Source organism: Podarcis cretensis (genome assembly GCF_951804945.1).
Source record: "Podarcis cretensis genome assembly, chromosome: 11".
In the NCBI taxonomy this organism is placed as follows: domain Eukaryota; kingdom Metazoa; phylum Chordata; class Lepidosauria; order Squamata; family Lacertidae; genus Podarcis; species Podarcis cretensis.
In genome coordinates this window covers 8,824,640-8,842,927 of record NC_137180.1, presented here as the reverse complement: position 1 = coordinate 8,842,927, position 18,288 = coordinate 8,824,640, and the positions used below count along the sequence as shown (strand labels likewise).

General features: G+C 43.5%; 1 protein-coding gene across 4 annotated transcripts in view; it reads left to right on the top strand.

Moving 5' to 3' along the window:
- Nucleotides 1–12,730, top strand: part of PTCH1 (patched 1) — a 111,781-nt gene extending 99,051 nt beyond the window's left edge. For 3 of the 4 annotated variants that reach the window (XM_079996000.1, XM_079995999.1, XM_079996001.1), the window contains 4 exons: nucleotides 3,449–3,548; nucleotides 6,286–6,540; nucleotides 7,909–8,440; nucleotides 9,842–12,730. In XM_079996000.1, coding sequence (XP_079852126.1) covers nucleotides 3,449–3,548; nucleotides 6,286–6,540; nucleotides 7,909–8,439 — 886 coding nt within the window. In that variant the 3' untranslated portion in view covers nucleotide 8,440; nucleotides 9,842–12,730. Of the gene's footprint in view, nucleotides 1–3,258; nucleotides 3,276–3,448; nucleotides 3,549–6,285; nucleotides 6,541–7,908; nucleotides 8,441–9,841 lie in introns of those variants that run through there. The other variant, XR_013843754.1, reaches the window with a different exon arrangement.
- The last annotated feature ends 5,558 nt before the right edge of the window (nucleotides 12,731–18,288 follow it).

Genomic DNA, 18,288 nt, shown 5'->3' with positions numbered 1-18,288 from the left:
CCTGTTTTGCTCCAAACAGTCTGTGCAAAGACACTGAGCAGAAAGGCAAAAAATGTTGTCTATTTTGCAGAATTGCACAGCAGATAAAACAAATCAAAAGAGCAAGTTAGTAGGAGCTGCAATTAAGGCAGACAGCAGCTAGATTGATGATGAAGAATAATTAATATAAATACCAAAAAAGGTGTGTAAAGTTGTAGTAAAGGGGGGAACTGCAGTGCGGAAACATATATTATTGTAGTTTCTCACGACTTTATGAAATCATAACCTCTTTCTAATCTGTCTCAACCTATAAACTAGTATACACCTTGGTGGCACTGCAACCTCCCCCAGCCCACAATTTCCCTCACCTACTTAGTACCTGTACCATGCCTCCTGGTGATCCATCCCCAGCCCCATTTTGAGAAATGATGACTCTACAGATCAGAGTTTGGCTCATGGAACAAAGTGCTCTTGGGTCTTAACTCCCCACCCCCACCCAAACAGCCACCTGCACGCTTTGAAAATCTGCTCTGTGCAGGGTTGGGGAATCTGTGGAACAGCGTGAAAGGTGGAGAAGTGGACTTCACAGAGAAGGGGTAACTGGCAAAAGGGGAGACGACCCTCTGCTGGATCCAAATGGAAGGATTCCTTCCACAAATCCTTTTGAACCCAACCTAGTGTGCTACTGCTCTCTCTTGGTGACTGAGTGTGTATATGCATGATAAAGAACAGCTGGAGAAAGTTTGCAACCTATCAGGCGCTGCTACTGACTGTCCCCCATTCATTTCTGTGGGACTTTTCCTCACACTCTGCTCTAAACAAATGGACGTTACCAGTGTTTGGGTGGATTGCAGCTATGGTCTACTTAGGTAATAAGGATTGTAACACAATTTTCCAATTGGAATTGAACTTTGAGGTGTTTGTTTTTTTAAAACAATTAAGCAGCGTATAAATTTTATAAAATGAAATAAATGGGTATTTTAAACGCTTTTAACTTTGTCTTTATTCATTTGGCCTTCTCGTCGTCTAACACAACCAGGGTTTAGCTTCCCTGTTGTTGTTTTTAAAAGACGGCTCTCAAGTCAATGAGCAACGCTTGAGCCTTGTTTTGTGGCCTGGGGAAGGCGCCAGACTATAACGGCAAGGAGTGGGTTTTTAGCCCAATAGCTCATCCGGGTAGAGCTTTTGTATATTCAAAATGGTCAGATCTGTAATTGCCCTGTTTATACTAGAGTTAGACTGATGGGATGCAAATGTCTCCAATGCCTCGTGTTGATGGTGTGTCCCAGTTAGTTTACATTAGTGTAGGACATAAGCTAAGCCAGCTGGATCAGGCCAGTGCCCCATCTAGTCCAGAGTCCTGTTCTCACAGTGGCTGACCAGATGCCCACGGGAAGCTTGCAAGCGGGTCGTGACTGTGGCAGCACTCTGCCCAGCTGCAATTCCAAGGGACGCGGGTGGCGCCGTGGTATTAACCAGTGAGCCTAGGACTTGCTGATCAGATGGTTGGCGGTTCGAATCCCTGCGACGGGGTGAGCTCCCGTTGCTTGGTCCCAGCTCCTGCCCACCTAGCAGTTCGAAAGCACATCAAAGTGCAAGTAGATAAATAGGTACCACTCTGGCGGGAAGGTAAACGGCATTTCGTGCGCTGCTCTGGTTTCGCCAGAAGCAGCTTAGTCATGCTGGCCACATGACCCGGAAGCTGTCTGCGGACCAACGCCGGCTCCCTCGGCCTATAGAGCGAGATGAGCGCCGCAACCCCAGAGTCGTCCGTGACTGTACCTAATGGTCAGGAGTAAAAGGTAAAGGTAAAGGTACCCCTGCCCGTTCGGGCCAGTCGTGTCCGACTCTAGGGTTGCGTGCTCATCTCGTTCTAGAGGCCGTGAGCCGGCGCCGTCCGAAGACACTTCCGGGTCACATGGCCAGTGTGACGAAGCTGCAGCTGGCGAGCCAGCACCAGCGCAGCACATGGAAACGCCATTTACCTTCCCGCTATAAAGCGGTCCATATTTATCTACTTGCACTTAAGAGTACTTTCAAACTGCTAGGTGGGCAGGAGCTGGGACCGAACGACGGGAGCTCACCCCGCCGTGGGGATTTGAACCACCGACCATACGATCGGCAAGTCCTAGGCACTGAGGTTTTACCCACAGCGCCACCCGCGTCCCTAATGGTCAGGAGTACCTTTAGCTTTACTGTCTTGTCAATGGAGCTAGAAGTTAGCAATTGTGGCTAGTAGCTATTGATCCTCCATTATTTGGGGGGGTTTTGGTGCTAATGCAGGGTAGAAATTCCTATATGTAATCCTACTGTAATAGCATGACAGTTGTAGCTTTGCACGTTAATACGATTTGATCTGTTTAAACCAGAGACATTGGCAAAGGGGTTGCCCTCTTCTGCCCCTTTCTTCAAACTGTTGCCCAAGACCCAAAGCCTCGAAATCCATTAGCTTTAAAATGCATCTTTGAGCTTAGCCTCTGTCCCCCACCCCCACCCCCCAAATGCTGGATACCCAACTAGTAAGGTTTTCCTCTCGCTGGCAGGTTTACCACAGTATTCATGAAGGATACCAGACCTTAGCCCTCAATGGTGGGAAAGGACAACCACTCGTGCACTCTCCTCTTCTTCCATAGTACTTCAGCCTTTATGTTTGAATTGGCTGACACAAAACAAGAGCATTCAGAGATGCTAAATTGTTCAACAAAAGATTAGCCTGCAATGCAGCTCTGCTATTGTAGAGTGCTCTTTCTCAGTACAATGCTCGGGCTCACCATAGAATGCCCTGCATTTTCTTTGCAAAAAGCTGGTTCCTGTGTCTAAAAAGGTTGCAATTTGAGCTATTTGGTAAAACTGGAACTCACAGAATTCAAGGCGGAAAGTTGTGATTAATGAATGGCAAGGGAAAGCCTTACCTGATACACTAGAGATTTAATTAGAGATTCTGCTGTTAGACGCAGAAGCATTTCACAGTGGATTAGCTGCTGGGAGAAGTAGGCTTCTTTTTCCTTCTAGGCTAAATTGTTTAAATTCTACACCCTTCACTTCATTTGTTTGCTTCTGCTGCTTTCCCCCCTTTTTTTCTTTTTTGCTAATGGGGGCCCCTTTTCATTGTATTTGTGCTTTCAATCTGTTCAGTCATTCAGTTCGCATTCCATATTTTTGTGTTTGTGTAACACATTCATAAATAACATTACATGCTGCAAGATTTCGATAAATTAACAAGCGTTTTTTCTTTCTTTCTTCCCTTTTTGAACTAACACTTTGGGTTGTGGAATGTAGCCTCTCTAATCCAAAAGGTAAAAAGAAGGGGGGGGGGGTTTGAAAACCCTGCATACTGACTTTGTACATTAAAGAAAAAACAATGTTGAGTGTTGGTGTGTTTGTTTAGTAAAATATGTTTTATATGTTTGTTTACAGTTCTAAATCATATTTTCAGCTTTTTAACACATAGTATGTTGAAATATTCCAGGTATTTCTTTGCTGTTTTGGCAATTTTAACAATCTTGGGTGCTTTGAATGGACTGGTGCTACTCCCCATTCTCCTTTCCCTTTTCGGACCATATCCTGAGGTCAGTATTGTATTACTTGAAAATTGTGGTTGTTCTTTTCACTGCTACTAATTATTATGTTATGTACTTTACACTTGTGCTACTTCTAAGTATGTTACACTGTTATTTGGCAATTTGGTGCAGAAAACAGAATTTTTCATTGCATATACATTGGAGTATCTGAAATCTGATGTGCTTGTGCAAATCTAACTTCTTTAACTGTTTTGTGCTAAAAAGCAGTCTGGCATAGTTGCTGGCCTCAATAGCATGACATTTGCCATCAGGCGAAGAAGACAACATTCTTCCTGATATCCAAATCCATTCATGTACTTATTTCTCGCAGTATCACAACAGACACAATAGAAACAGTACTACTAAAGCTCAGAAACCATAAACTACAAGTATGGGAAGTGAGATACCACCAAATTTAATTTGCATCTATTATTGGGTGCCACAATCTGGTCACTCTTGTGGAGCTCTTGTAGGCAGGTGCTGCCCATTTCTTCTTTATGGGCAGGGGAATGCTGTGTTCATGCGTTATTAAGAAAACACCTGTACCATACATTTAAAGTACTCTTACACCACTTAAAAAGTCATGGCTTCTTCCAAAGAAGCCTAGGATCTGCAGTTTGTAAAGGGTGCTGAGAGTTGTAAGGAGACCTTCATTTCCCTAGTTTTTGTTGTTTAGTCGTTTAGTCGTGTCCGACTCTTCGTGACCCCATGGACCAGAGCACGCCAGGCACTTCTGTCTTCCACTGCCTCCCGCAGTTTGGTCAAACTCATGATAGTAGCTTCGAGAACACTGTCTAACCATCTCGTCCTCTGTCATCCCCTTCTCCTTCTGCCCTCAATATTTCCCAACATCAGTCTTTTCCAGGGAGTCTTCTCTTCTCATGAGGTGGCCAAAGTATTGGAACCTAAGCTTCAGGACCTGACCTTCCAGTGAGCACTCAGGGCAGATTTCCTTCAGAATTGATAGGTTATCAGACATCCCCGTTTCCCGGGGACAGTCCCTGGATTTACAAATCAGTCCCCATACAAAATCTATTGAAGTTGAAAAGTGTCCCCGGATTCATTGAAAAAAATCTGGTAACCTTACCATAGCTGTAAGCTGCTCCTTCTGCCACCACCCATTGCTTCCTCTGTCACAAGGCCCCATGACAATTTATCATGCATTCAGGCAAAGGCATGTAGAGGTGGCTTTTGTTGGTTCCAGGCCCCAGCCGAGTGTCCGGTTGAGTTCCAGCATCCTAATGGGGGAAATTACACTCTGCACAGGATTCCCAGTGAGAAAAAGGCTCCTGGAAGACCTCTTCAGTAGAAATTGTGTGTGGTGTGTCATTTGTCCCAGGCCAATTCCTGGCGGGGAGGAGGGGGCGACCTGCAAGCAGCTGAAGCTGTCACTTCCCTGTCTCAAAGTGAGTTGGGATGGAGGAAGGGGGAAGCTGTGGCAGGCCCCTTGAGAGCAACTGCAATGAAAGTTTGCAATGCCCTTGGGCCTTTGTGTGTGTGTAAACAGTCCCTTTTGGGCTCGTGCCTCCCTGAGGCAGACAGCTTTGGATCATGCATGTGGAGTCATGAATTCTGTGCTAAATTAATGCAAGTTAAACAGATTTGCCCATTTCATTCAATTTGCGTGTTTGTTTTCACTGTCAGTATCATACCATTCCCTCCACCCCCACCCCAAGAATTGGTTTGCCCTCAGCCAAGAACAGTTTATGGGATATGGAGTGGGGGACATAACGTAGATCTTTTGCAACACAGGTGGCGCTGTGGGTTAAACCACAGAGCCTAGGACTTGCCAATCAGAAGGTAGGTGGTTCGAATCCCCGTGACAGGGTGAGCTCCTGTTGCTCGGTCCCTGCTCCTGCCAACCTAGCAGTTCGAAAACACAAGGTGCAAGTAGATAAATAGGTACCACTCCGGCGGGAAGGTAAATGGCGTTTCCGTGCACTGCTCTGGTTCACCAGAAGCGCTTAGTCATGACCCGGAAGCTGTACGCCAGCTCTCTTGGCCAATAAAGCGAGATGAGTGCCGCAACCCCAGAGTCGGTCACGACTGGACCTAATGGACCCTTTACCTTTACCTTTTACGGCACAATTAAAAATCTCTATTTTGTGTGCCCATCCACCAAACCTCAGATGGCAGAGGGACCCTGAGAAAGTCTCCAGAGCTGAATTGTGCATTGATAGTTACGTGTGGAACTCCCAAGAGATTGTGATCTACTCCTAGTATAAAAAAACTGGCAATGATCTACCCATTGTCATTGGAGGGAGGAGGAGTGTGCATGGGGTGGGTGGATTGCCCAGAGTTGTTGAGATTTTGGGGGGAAGGATTGCACAGAGTTTTTTAGCTTTCCCCCCATAACTTTTTGTACACGATAAGGATCCCGCGATCTACCAGGGTCAGCCAGGGATCGACCGGTAGATCACGATCTACTGGTTGGACATCCCTGTCTTAGGGTATTCTGGCCCCAGGCCATTTAGGGCTTTAAAAGTTAAGAGGCTATGTACTAGACTTGGAAATTGATTGGTAATGTAGATTAGAAAAAAAAAATCATTTTAAGACACAGTTTGATAAAAGGTATTAAATGCAGACATTTAATGCATGCTTTGATATTAGAAACATTTTAAAAATGGGAGCAGTTTTACTGTAGTTCATCTCTGAAGTGATGCAAGCTTATTTCACCAAAGTAAAGTTATTTTCTCCAAATGCTTCTACTGACACCCACTAAGAGTTTTTAAACTGTCATTCCTAGGTTTCCCCAGTCGATGGAAGGAGCAGGTTACCTACGCCATCTTCTGAGCCTCCCCCAAGCATTGTGAGGTTCACCATACCACCTGGTCATGCACAGAATGGGTCAGATTCTTCTGATTCTGAGTACAGTTCTCAGACCACGGTATCTGGAATCAGTGAGGAGCTCCATCAGTATGAGTCCACTCAAAGATCTGGTGCCCCGGTCCGCCAAGTAATTGTTGAAGCAACTGAAAATCCAGTATTTGCCAGATCCACTGTAAGTAACCCAGAGTACTGTTTCTCTTTTCCAGCTTTCTTGTATAAATCTAACATTCCATTGCTTCACCAGTTTGATAGGTGCTGCAACATAGATGTAGATCCACATTTCTCAAATTGGTGCATGTCTTAGGGTAGAGTCTGGTCTGAAACTTCAAGCCTGTGACAGTAAGATATCCAGGCTGATCTCCCAAACATGTGACCATAATTTAGAGAAGATTCATTTTCCTACATGCAAACACACACACACACACCAGTGCCCAGTTTCTCTTTGGAGTTGCATACTTAAGGAACATTTAAAAAGCAAATCACCACTTGCACAGGGATAGTCACAGACATTCCTATTACCAAAGCTGCCCTTTTTACAGTAGCCACAGTTATGGAAATGGCCGCAGCAGCTTGTTCACACTAAAGTTTATCTACAGTGCTGCATATCTTGGCACGTGATTTCAAGGAGAACATAAATGCTGCCTTTCTGAAAATTACCCCTTAATTTTTGGCTCTACTTGATGTGAACCTCAAAAGCATTTCAGGAAAGAATGGGAAGTGTTGGTGCCAGTTCAGTACTAAAAAAGGAAAGGTAGGCATTGTATCACATTTCCCCCCCCCCCCCCCTATTTGCAGATTTTTGGGATATGGGGATGAGTTTCATACAGCTCTGGTAATATTGCCTCTTTTGACAGAAGGGCAAGTTTGTAATCTGGCAGGTTCTCTCACACCCACTAAGTAAATAGGTTGGCTTGAAAAAAAAGAGAAAACAAATCTTATCAGAGCAAAGAATGGCACATAAACCACCAGTCTTTTTTATTATTATTTCCAACTCTACAATATCTTTATTTCATTTAATTGTTATAACATGGAATATGTGCTCTAAGGTATACAGAAGATACAGTGTAAATTATTACATTGATAAAATTCCTGTTTTCCATTCTGTGTCTGTCTCATTCTGTTTTGGTGACTTCCCCCCACCACAACATGACACCCTTTAATAAATTTTGAATTTGTCATTGTGTAATATATATTAGTTACTTTGGCCCCTAGAACAATCTTACAATAATTTTTTCCACTCCTTTGTGAACTTAGTCCATGCATATCAATAAATTTCTTTTGGAACAATGTTTTGTCATATATTCTTCTAAACAGTTCCATTCCTTCTTAAGTTTTTGATTCGACTGAAATCTAATGGCTGCTGTCATTTTAGCCAACATTATGAATTCACATAATTTGCTTAACCAATCCTCTATTGAGGAGATCAGTCTTTTGCCCCTTCAAGCAGCTTAGCCACCATGTTCTTTCAGGTTGTGGAGGAGCTACCATCATTTGTTGCCATAGCCTTATTAAAGATTTCCGTGACCCATTTCCTTCCCAGGTGGTTCAGCCGGATACAAGGTATTATCAGCCAAGCCCAAGATCACAGGCTTACCAAGAGTCTGGATCCCAGCAAACCTGGCATCAAAATAAGCAGCCCAAAAGAGAACCAAGGGAAGGACTCCGGCCACCCCCTTACCGGCCGCGCAGGGATGCTTTTGAAACGTCTACTGATGGGCACTCCTGCCCTAGTAACAGGGACTGCTCCAGCCAGAGAGCTCGTTCTCAGAACAACAGAAACGCAGCCTTTACTGCCACGGGCACGTCGGTGCCTGCATACGGCCAGCCTATCACTACTGTGACTGCCTCAGCATCAGTTACTGTCGCTGTGCACCCTCCTTTGCACGGGCACAGTACTCGCGGAGGAGGCTTTCCATCCTACGAGGGATACCACGAAAGCGACCATGGACAATTTGAGGACCCTCATGTGCCTTTCAATGTCCGGTGTGAGAGGAGGAACTCTAAAGTAGAAGTAATAGAAGTGCAAGATGTTGAATGTGAAGAGAGAACTCGTGGCAGCAGCTCGGATTAAGGTAAGGGTTTCTGCCTCCGCCATTTCTAGCTGCAAGATCTAGAATCCCAGAAGAACTTTTCCATGTGGAGAAAATGATTTTGCAGTTTGTGGAAGATTATGTGGTGATAAGAAATCAGAAGGCTGTCAGACACATGATAATTTTTAGGGTTATATCATATAATTGCATGAGGAATTGCATGATTGTACACTTATTGGTTAAGGGACGCGGGTGGCACTGTGGGTTAAACCACAGAGCCTAGGACTTGCCGATCAGAAGGTCAGCGGTTCGAATCCCCGTGACGGGGTGAGCTCCCGTTGCTCGGTCCCTGCTCCTGCCAACCTAGCAGTTCGAAAGCACGTCAAAGTGCAAGTAGATAAATAGGTACCGCTCCGGCGGGAAGGTAAACGGTGTTTCCATGCACTGTTCTGGTTCGCCAGAAGTGGCTTAGTCGTGCTGGCCACATGACCCGGAAGCTGTATGCCGGCTCCCTCAACCAATAAAGCAAGATGAGCGCCGCAACCCCAGAGTTGGTCACAACTGGACCTTAATGGTCAGGGGTCCCTTTACCTTTACACTTATTGGTTACTGGAAATTCCTTGTCTGTGGAGAGCTAGAATATTGGGGGAAAGGCTTCTAAGATATTCTATCAAATGTGGTAGCTTTCAATAGACAAGGAGTCTTTAATGTGGGGGAACAGTCAATCATGCTATCCAACACCTAAAGTGCTACCGTCCCAGAAAGGTAGTAAACTTTGTGTTTCCACATCCATTTTCAGCTTTCTCATTTATGTTTATGTGCAAACACAACCTAGGAAGGACAGAGAAGCAGTAAATATATAGAACGGGAAAGTAGATGGAATAAATGTTTTCACTATTAGAGATTTTAATGGTGGAAAAACTAAACTTGAGAGACTTTACTTTTGCCTTTATTATTGCTTTTGTTAGGGACATCTATGAAAAGCTAGGATATGCATAGTTTAGTGTAACCTGCCTTAGAATAAGTACACAGACTGAATTGCCTGCGATTTCCTTTCTTCCGTAAGATTCTAAGGGTAATGAACTCAGGAAAACTCAAAATCCAGATATGAAATGATGTTCATTTAGTTCAGATGCTGGTGCTAACTTGACAAAAGCTGAGACCCACATCTGCCCGTTGTGATTGTGAACCTGGGCAATGAGCACATCAAGCTAGACATCCGGAAATGGAAAAAACTAAGAATTAACAAGGCCCTTTTTAAAAAAAGGACCTGTTTAAACCATTTGGCCACAGGAAGTCACTGACATGGCTGGAAAGAGAACATAGGCCTCATGGCTTTTAATTGCAGAACTTGTCAGATGGCTTGGGGCTGAGGTGATTTATTTATCTTTGCTGAACTTTAGGTGAACAGTGGGGCTCCTTTTTTTGTCTCTATTTGTACAGGGAAATAACTGAAGCAAAGAAGAGGCCAAAGATGGGGAACCACCTCCTCTTTCCAGAACTGCTTGAAGAGAAACTGCCTGAAGTTATGAAGAAGGACAATGCTGCATCAGGGCAACAGTTCACCATTACTGTAACCTATTGTATTATTTTGTGAAATATTTCTATAAATATTTAAAAGATGTACACATATGTAATATACAAGAGAAACCGTGTAAAGTAGTATAATCTGGAGTTATTTTGACTCCTGTTTAACGGAGTGGGGACTGTTTGGTTTGTGCTCTGTTTGTACATTGATCTCTGTGCCACAACTAAGCTTAATCTAGTCGTAAATTTCAGCATATGTTTGCTGCTGCTTAAAATATTGTATAATTTACATGTATAATTCTATGCAAATATTGCTAATGTATTAGGGTTTGTTTGTTTGTTTGTTTTGTAAAGGTACATATGTGTGTGCGTGTGTTAAAGTATTTTAAAAATTTCCATATCACAGCCCTGTGGTAGTGATATGTTTCTGTTAACTTTCAAACACGCTATGCGTGATAATTTTTTTCTTTTTCTGGGTTTTTCCCCCCCCTTTTTTTAAAAAAACGAGCAGATATGAAGAGCAGTGTGTTTAACCTTGATAAGTGTAGCTGTGGGGGGGGGGGCTTTGGTGTGTGTGTGTGTGTGTGTGTGTAGTTGTATACTGTAGTTACTTTATGGAGCACCGACTATCGGGTATTTTCATCACATGCCGCACTGAAATTCTTCTTGCGTGTTCAAGTATATGGTTCCTGTGCTGTGCTAATCCAATGGGTCGTGTGCAAGAGATTTTCTCAGAAGTGTGTGCTTACTGTGTAATCTTCCTTGACCTTGAAAACCAACCCATGGTGGCTAAGGCTCCAATCTTGCACATGTATACTTGTGAGTAGGCTCCAATGAAATTAGTGAGACTTCCATGAGTGGTATTCAAGCTGAAATCAAGTTAGTCTTGACTGATGGAGTTCATTGATTTCAATGGTCTACTCTGGGTATGTATGTAAGCACGTGTAGAATTGCACCTAACTTGGTACAAAAAAACAACTAATGAAAATATTCTAAGAGCTTAACAGCTGCTACTGACATTCATCAAAGAACAGAGATAAAGGAGAAGCGTAGACAGACTGGGATTAGCATTTGTGGGTTCTAGTTCCTGTTGTACCAAATTTGATTTTAGGGAAACTACCTAATCTGCCTATAGCTCTTTGCTCATATGTACTATGGTTAGAATTGTGTCTCTCAGCGGCGATGAAGGTTTTCATCCCCAGTGAATCATACGACAAGAACGCATAATAAAGTGTTGCTTGAAGCTAAAGGCTGGTGAAAGCCCTGGCGTGTGCTAATTGCATAGATATAATTTTTTTAGAGACAGTTGTTGCTACATTCTGAACATAGTACAACTAATATAGTTGCCATAGTGCCGTATATCCCCATAGTTTCAGAAAACTTCCGGTAAATAAAAGGCAGCTTCCATTCAGGAAGTAGTTGAATTGGTCTCTTAATACCTCCAAGTTATTAACCCTGGGAGAGGCACAGCCCTGTTTTGATCATGCTTGAACTGGAAGGACCAGTGGTGGAATGAGAGACCTGAGCAAGAAGGCACCGCATTGTTTCGGTGGTACATAAGCTACTGTTTAGAAGGGCACCAAAGCTCAGTCTACAGCTCCAGCTTCCTGTCCAACGTGAAAAACGCTTGTGGCAAAAAGGCCCCAATTGGGCCCTAGAAGTGTCACGATGTCAGATGATAAAACAAGGACAAAAGCTCTGCAACAGAACAGGATGCTATGAATTGCAAGCTACCTTTCACTGCCAAGAGTTGCAGCGGCAGAGGTCACGATGGTGCCCCACGGATTATGCTTTGGGGCCACTCACTCTGCACTCTAGCCCCATGATTATTATTATTGAAACAGGAAGAGAAGCAGAAAGTGGAAAAGGCTTTGATGTTCAATAGCCCCTTCACCTTAGCCTGTGTGTGTGTGTGTGTGTGTGTGTGCGCGCGTGCGCGCGCGTGCGTGTGATTTCTCCCCCCCCCTCTTTTTTGTGGGGTGCCTGCTCCTTGGTGCATAGTATAGACCATCTGTCTTCTTGTCACATTGGCAAAAAGAGATCTCAGTGGCTGGCTGTTCTGTTTTTTGTGTTGTTTTTTTAAATAAAAAACTTTAATTTTTGTTGATATTTATATTTTTGTATCATAAGAATGTTTTCTTACAGTATTTGTCATGCCAGTTTATAACAAACACAATGCAGGGATTTTATTTCTATTGGAAACACTATTACAGCTATGTTTCTACTTTTTAATGGAATCTTTATTTGTATAGAATGCTTACTAATGTTAAATAGGAAGAGAGTATATAACATTTACATTAAGGACTCATTTTGTAGCTTTTTAGAGTGAGGAGTTAAAAGGAAAAAAAAATATTCAGACTGGGTCTCATTGCCTGCTTTGTTTTGAGCAGAAATGGGTTGTGTTTCAGTTACAAAGATAAAAGTATGCCATATAATTTATTTATATGAAAATTTATTTTTGTAGTGTATATAGTAGCCCTCAATTCTTTTGACAGAATTATATTTTTAAAGAGTTTATATGTAATGATGATACCATTATGTTTTGGAACATTACTGAGACATAAATACAATGCACATTTTTAATTACAAGTCCCATTTGCAAACAAAGAAAATGTTAACAGTGTTAAAAGAGAGTGTTGATATTCATGTCATTCTGAACTGTTTTAGTTGCCATTTTGCGATCTAGCATGGTTCTCAATTTTAAATCATGAGTGAAAATTTGTACAAACTCTCTAAACTTTAATGTTCAAACACTGATAGAAATTCTAACATGAATAAAAAATATTATAACTTATTGGTTACGTATTTAGTTGTTTGTGGAATGTTTATTTAAAACACGGAGAGTCGTATCGTTTAATTTGAGTCAGGCAATGCAGCAGAAACAATGCTATAGACAACCTTTTTAGATGATGCAAATTGTTAGGTTAAAATGCTATTCATTCATTCATTCATTCATTTATATCCCACCAACAAACTCATGGTGGTGTACCTAATTCTCCACCCCACACTTATTTTATCCTCACAACAACCTGGTCACCCAGTAGGCTTCATGGCTGAGTGGGAATTTGAACCCGGGTCTCTCATGTTTTGGGCCATCTCTCTAACCACTACACCACACTAGCTCTCAGTATTAAAGTAGGTCACCCAAGTACACAGCCAAAACTTTGCCTCTGGTGGATTGAGACTGCTCTACTCACCAGAAAAGGCAGATATAACATAAAAGAGGAGGCCTACTGCACCAGACCAAAGATTTCTCTTGCCCAACGTCCTGTTCTCACAATGGTCCACCAGATTCCTATGGAAGAAGAAGAGTTTGGATTTGATATCCCGCTTTATCACTACCCTAAGGAGTCTCAGAGCAGCTAACGATCTCCTTTCCCTTCCTTCCCCACAACAAACACTCTGTGACGTGAGTGGGGCTGAGAATCTTCAGAGAAGGATGACTGGCCCAAGGTCAGCCAGCAGCTGCATGTGGAGGAGCAGGGAAGCGAACCCAGTTCACCAGATTACGAGTCCACTGCTCTTAACCACTACACCACACTGGCTCTCAAAGCCCGGAGGGGATGCCAGGAAACAGGGAATTATGTTCACATGTGGTGGAGGTGTAAATATGTACAATTCTTTGGGCAAAGGGTGTTTAAGGAAATAACAGAAATCACTGGGTTACAGCTGACCAAGAGTCCAGAGGCAGCATTATTAACAATTTACGATGTGGTGGAGGGTTTGCAGGCTGCGATGGACTCGCTCACAAATTTATTGACAGCTGCACAAATTATTATAGCTGCTAAGAAGTGGTAGGGGCATGCAGAGTATAAAATGGAAGAATGGTACAAAGAGGTGTGGGATATATCTACTAATGATAAATTAACGTGTCATTAAGGTAAGAGGGGGAATATGCTGGAGAAATTGTTTTGAGGAGATATGGAAGGTGTTTGTATAATTTGTACTGTTAAAATGAAAAAGGGGTCAAACCATCGCAAGAGGTGTTGAAATTTTGGGAGGTTGGAATGGTTACAATGGAATGGTCTCGGGGGTGGAGTGCACATTTTTATTCTTATTTATTTATGATTATTACCTTGCCAAAATAAAATGTAAAAAATAAAAATTAATAAATTGCAGTACTGGGGGGGGGGGGAGAGGAAAGCCCGGAAACAGGACATGAAGCCGATAGGACTCTGTTTCTGGAGCCCCAGAAACTGGTTTGCAGAGGCATATTACATATGATACTGGAGACATAACCATCATGGTTAGTAGACATTTATAACATTATCCTGCATGAATTTGATGCCTATCACTACATTTTATGGTAGGAGATTCTGTAGTAACCATATGTCATGTGAAGAAATTGGATTCTCTGGCACCAGATCCAGAGCATAAGCCATGTTAGTATGTTACAGCCAAAACAATAGCATTGTAGCACCTTCAAGGCTAAGAAATTATATGTATTGCAGCATAAATTTTCATAAGACACTGTCCATTTTATCTTGCATTTGGCAACGTGGGTATTTGCCCACAAAAGCTTATAGTACAAATTTAGGCCTGGTCTCAGACTCAGCCACATTTGTCACAATAATCCGATTTGAATGCATTATAAACATCCAACACCAGATGGCGCCAGAGAGCAAAAGAGTTTATATGGATTTTTACATAGACTTTTTCTTTTCTTTTGTTGATTTAATTTCTGACTTATTTATAGCTGATTTTAACCTGTGTCTAGATCCACCCAGTCATCTTCATAGATTTGCCCATTTGTTAAGATGATCTTCAGAGGCTTTCCTCCAGGTGGCTGGCATGCAACAGGACTATGGATTAAGCTCTGCTGGGGCAGCAAACAGGGTACAACCTAAGAAATCTGAGAGACTGTGTTAAAGGGGTATCTAAAATTTACTTGGAGGAGCAAGCTCAGTTGGTTAGGGCATGGTGCTAACAAGAGTGCTGTGCCAAGGTTGCAGGTTCAATCCCTGCCTTTTTCTTCATTGCAGGGGGCACATCCAACAGGTAGATTGTGATCTACCAGTAGATCACTGGACATCTGTGGTAGATCACTGGTAGATCACTGGCTCCCCCCAAAGAAGCTCAACAACTTAACAACTTTGAGTCCTCTTTAAAAAGCACAACATTTCAGCCCTGCACATAGCTGTCAACCGTCCCTTATTTGGTGGGAAACTCCCTTATCCCAGCGCTGTTTCCCACTGCTGTCCCGGATTGAAGCAGCAGCTCGGGGTCCTCTGCAGCGAGAGAGAGAGAGCGTGCATGAGCTGCCGTGTCTGTGTCCCTCCCTTTTTCCCCTCAGGGGCGCGTCATGAGGAGATGGGTGGTGGCGGGCGGGCAGGCAGCCCCTCTCTTGCGAGACTTCCGCTGCGCTGCCAGGGGAAGGCAGCAGCGGTGGCGGTGGCTGAGGAGGTGGCCTGAGGGAGGAGTAAAACCGGAGGGGATGGGGAGGGACGCAGAAGGGCAGCCCATCAGCAGCAGCCGCAGCGCCACAACCGCCTCATGCCGGGCTCGCGGGCACCATGAGTGAGAGTCTCCCTCCCTCTCGGGCAGGGAAGGGCCGATGGAACTCCTCGCACCAGGACGATGGCAAGCCCAACGTGCTGCTTAGCATACCCTCCAACCAGTGCAACATCTTAATGTAGTGATTTCCCCCTCTGCATTCCTTTCATAACTCTATTTTTATAAATCATTTGTCCATCCATAGTTCAAATTTTTAGTACAAGTTTTCTGTCAATCCTACCAATGTATGTAACTCTTTACCATAGCTTTTCAAATAAATGATAAACTTTCTCCATTCTTTATTAAAGAGGTCCTCTTCCTGGTTTCTAATTCTGCCTGAAAGCTTTGCCATCTCGACGTCGTTCATCAGTTTTGTCTGCCTCTCTTCTTTGGTCGGAGTTGTAGACCTTTAGGATCATCTAGTCCAACCCCCTGCAAAACACAGTCAGTCACAGCCAAAGCAGCATGGCTCCATCAGTGTGGGATTTCTGTATAAGCTAAGCAAAATCCCTTGTTTTGGCTGCTGATCCCTTATTTTCAAGGCTGCTGGTCCCTTATTTTCAAATCTGTAAGTTGACAGCTATGGCCCTGCACCCTCCAAAAAACAGGGCTTTCCTCCTTCCTAAAAAGCTCTAAAACTTTGGCCCGCACCCCCAGAAAACAGGGCTTTCCTCCCCCCTACAAAAAAGTTCAACAACCTTGACCTGAAACCCAAAAAAGGGGGGTAGATCACTGCCAGTTCTTAACTCTGTGAGTAGATCACAGTCTCTTGGGAGTTGGCCACCCCTCGACTAGACGATCGTCAGGGTCCTTTTCAACTCTATGATTCTATATTCATTCCTGATGGTCAGTAGAAAGCCACTCTTCATAGGGTATAACTGCATTTTTTTGCATTCCCTGTGGAATGGGCCTGGTGGATCCTCCAATCTGGCTAGATTCTGAACCAGATGGGCATCTGGTCTGAATCCAGCAGATCTCTTTTTTGTTAATCTGGCATGGTCACGTGAACAGGCTTTTTGCACCTGCAGTCATGTGGTATGAAATCCATATACCAAACAGGGGAGGGGCATTGACACCTTTACACTACCAAAAAAGGTGGAAGTAAAATATGAGAGTTTGGAAGAGAGACCTGATCTATTCCTTGCCATGGGTGACACCACGGGGGAGCAGAGAGCAAGCACACACACACCCCCAAACAAAATGCTTGCATTCCCACTTGGCTACCCTGTTGCAGAACCCCTGCCACTGACGTATATTATCATTTTTCTTTCAAAAGCCTTAATGTGGGACACAGCTCACCTACCTAGAAACATGTGTTACCCCTTCTGCATCTCCTCCCCATTTATTTTCTTCTGATGCCACCACTGTTCCTCGTAAACTGAATCATAAGGGGTGATTCTGGCCTGTGTGCATGAAGAATGCTTGAAACATGACAGCTGGCTCACGACATAATGGGTAAAAAACTAGGCCATTTGACAGGGAAATTGGTTTTTTGTTGTTGTTTTTTGGAGGGAAGCATTTTATCCTTAGGCCATTCGTCACAAGGATGTTGTGTTAAAATATTCTCTCACAGACATGTCCCATTTTTGTGTGCACCTAGAATTTTATTTTGAAGTTTATTTTGAATGTTTAAAAAATGCAGGTGACCAAAACAGACACACAGTACAGCAATATGATTAAAGGAATAAAGACAGTCACTGATTGCAGTCCTTAGTACAGATGACTCTCAACTTCGGCTGGGGTTACGTTCTAGGGATAGCGCCAAAAGCCAAAATCATGTATTGTTAAAAAACTTTGAGTTTAATGGCTGGTGGGAATGCCAAAGTATTTCTCCCCCACCCCTAACTGCTCGCCCCCTTTCTGCCCCTTTTAAAATTTATTAAACATTTTTGCCAAGTGCGTAAATCTGAATGCGCACAAGTTAAATAAGCGTAAGTTGTGAGTTATCTATATATAATGCCTTTGGAGGCAACTAGGGTAAAACAAGGGACACGGGTGGCATTGTGGTCTAAACCACTGAGCCTAGGGCTTTCCGATCAGAAGGTCAGTGGTTCAAATCCCTGCGATGGGATGAGCTCCCGTTGCTCGGTTCCCTGCTCCTGCCAACCTAGCAGTTCGAAAGCATGTCAAAGTGCAAGTAGATAAATAGGTACTACTCCATTGGGAAGGTAAACAGTGTTTCTGTGTGCTGCTCTGGTTCGCCAGAAGTGGCTTAGTCATGCTGGCCACATGACCCGGAAGCTGTATGCTGGCTCCCTCGGCCAGTAAAGCGAGATGAGCGCCGCAACCCCAGAGTCGTCCGCGACTGGACCTAATGGTCAGGGGTCTCTTTACCTTTACCTTTACCTTTACCTAGGGTAAAACAGACAAGTGAGAAACTTGTTTTGTTTTTTTTAATTCTTTTATTAAAGATTTTCTTGTTTTACAGAAGTAAGTGTAATGTCTCTCATATTTTTTCCATGTAACATTTTTACAAATCCGTTTCATTTGTTGAAACATTAGGGGGAGGAGGAAAAAAAAAGAAGGGGTGGAGGGAGGGAAGATGGGTGGGGGTGGAGTCGGGTGGCGATGTTTCTGTTATACTTAATGTATGTAGGGTTTGGTGTCAGCACTGCTTGTTCTGTTCACTTGTGTTCCTTTGGTGGTGAGAGAGGTTGGGGTTGGCCTAGGGTGTGGTTTTTGTTTGTGATTGGCTGTGGTGATCTTTGTTTTCGTGTGTGAGTGGGGTGGGTGGGTGTTTTAGATCAGGTTAGCCATATTGATTTGTATGCTGTTGGTGGATTATTGTCGTTGTCTTGTTGGGCTGTGTATGTGATAAAGGGGAGCCATACTGGGGTAAAGGCGTCTTCTTCTGTTTGTCCCCATGTCAG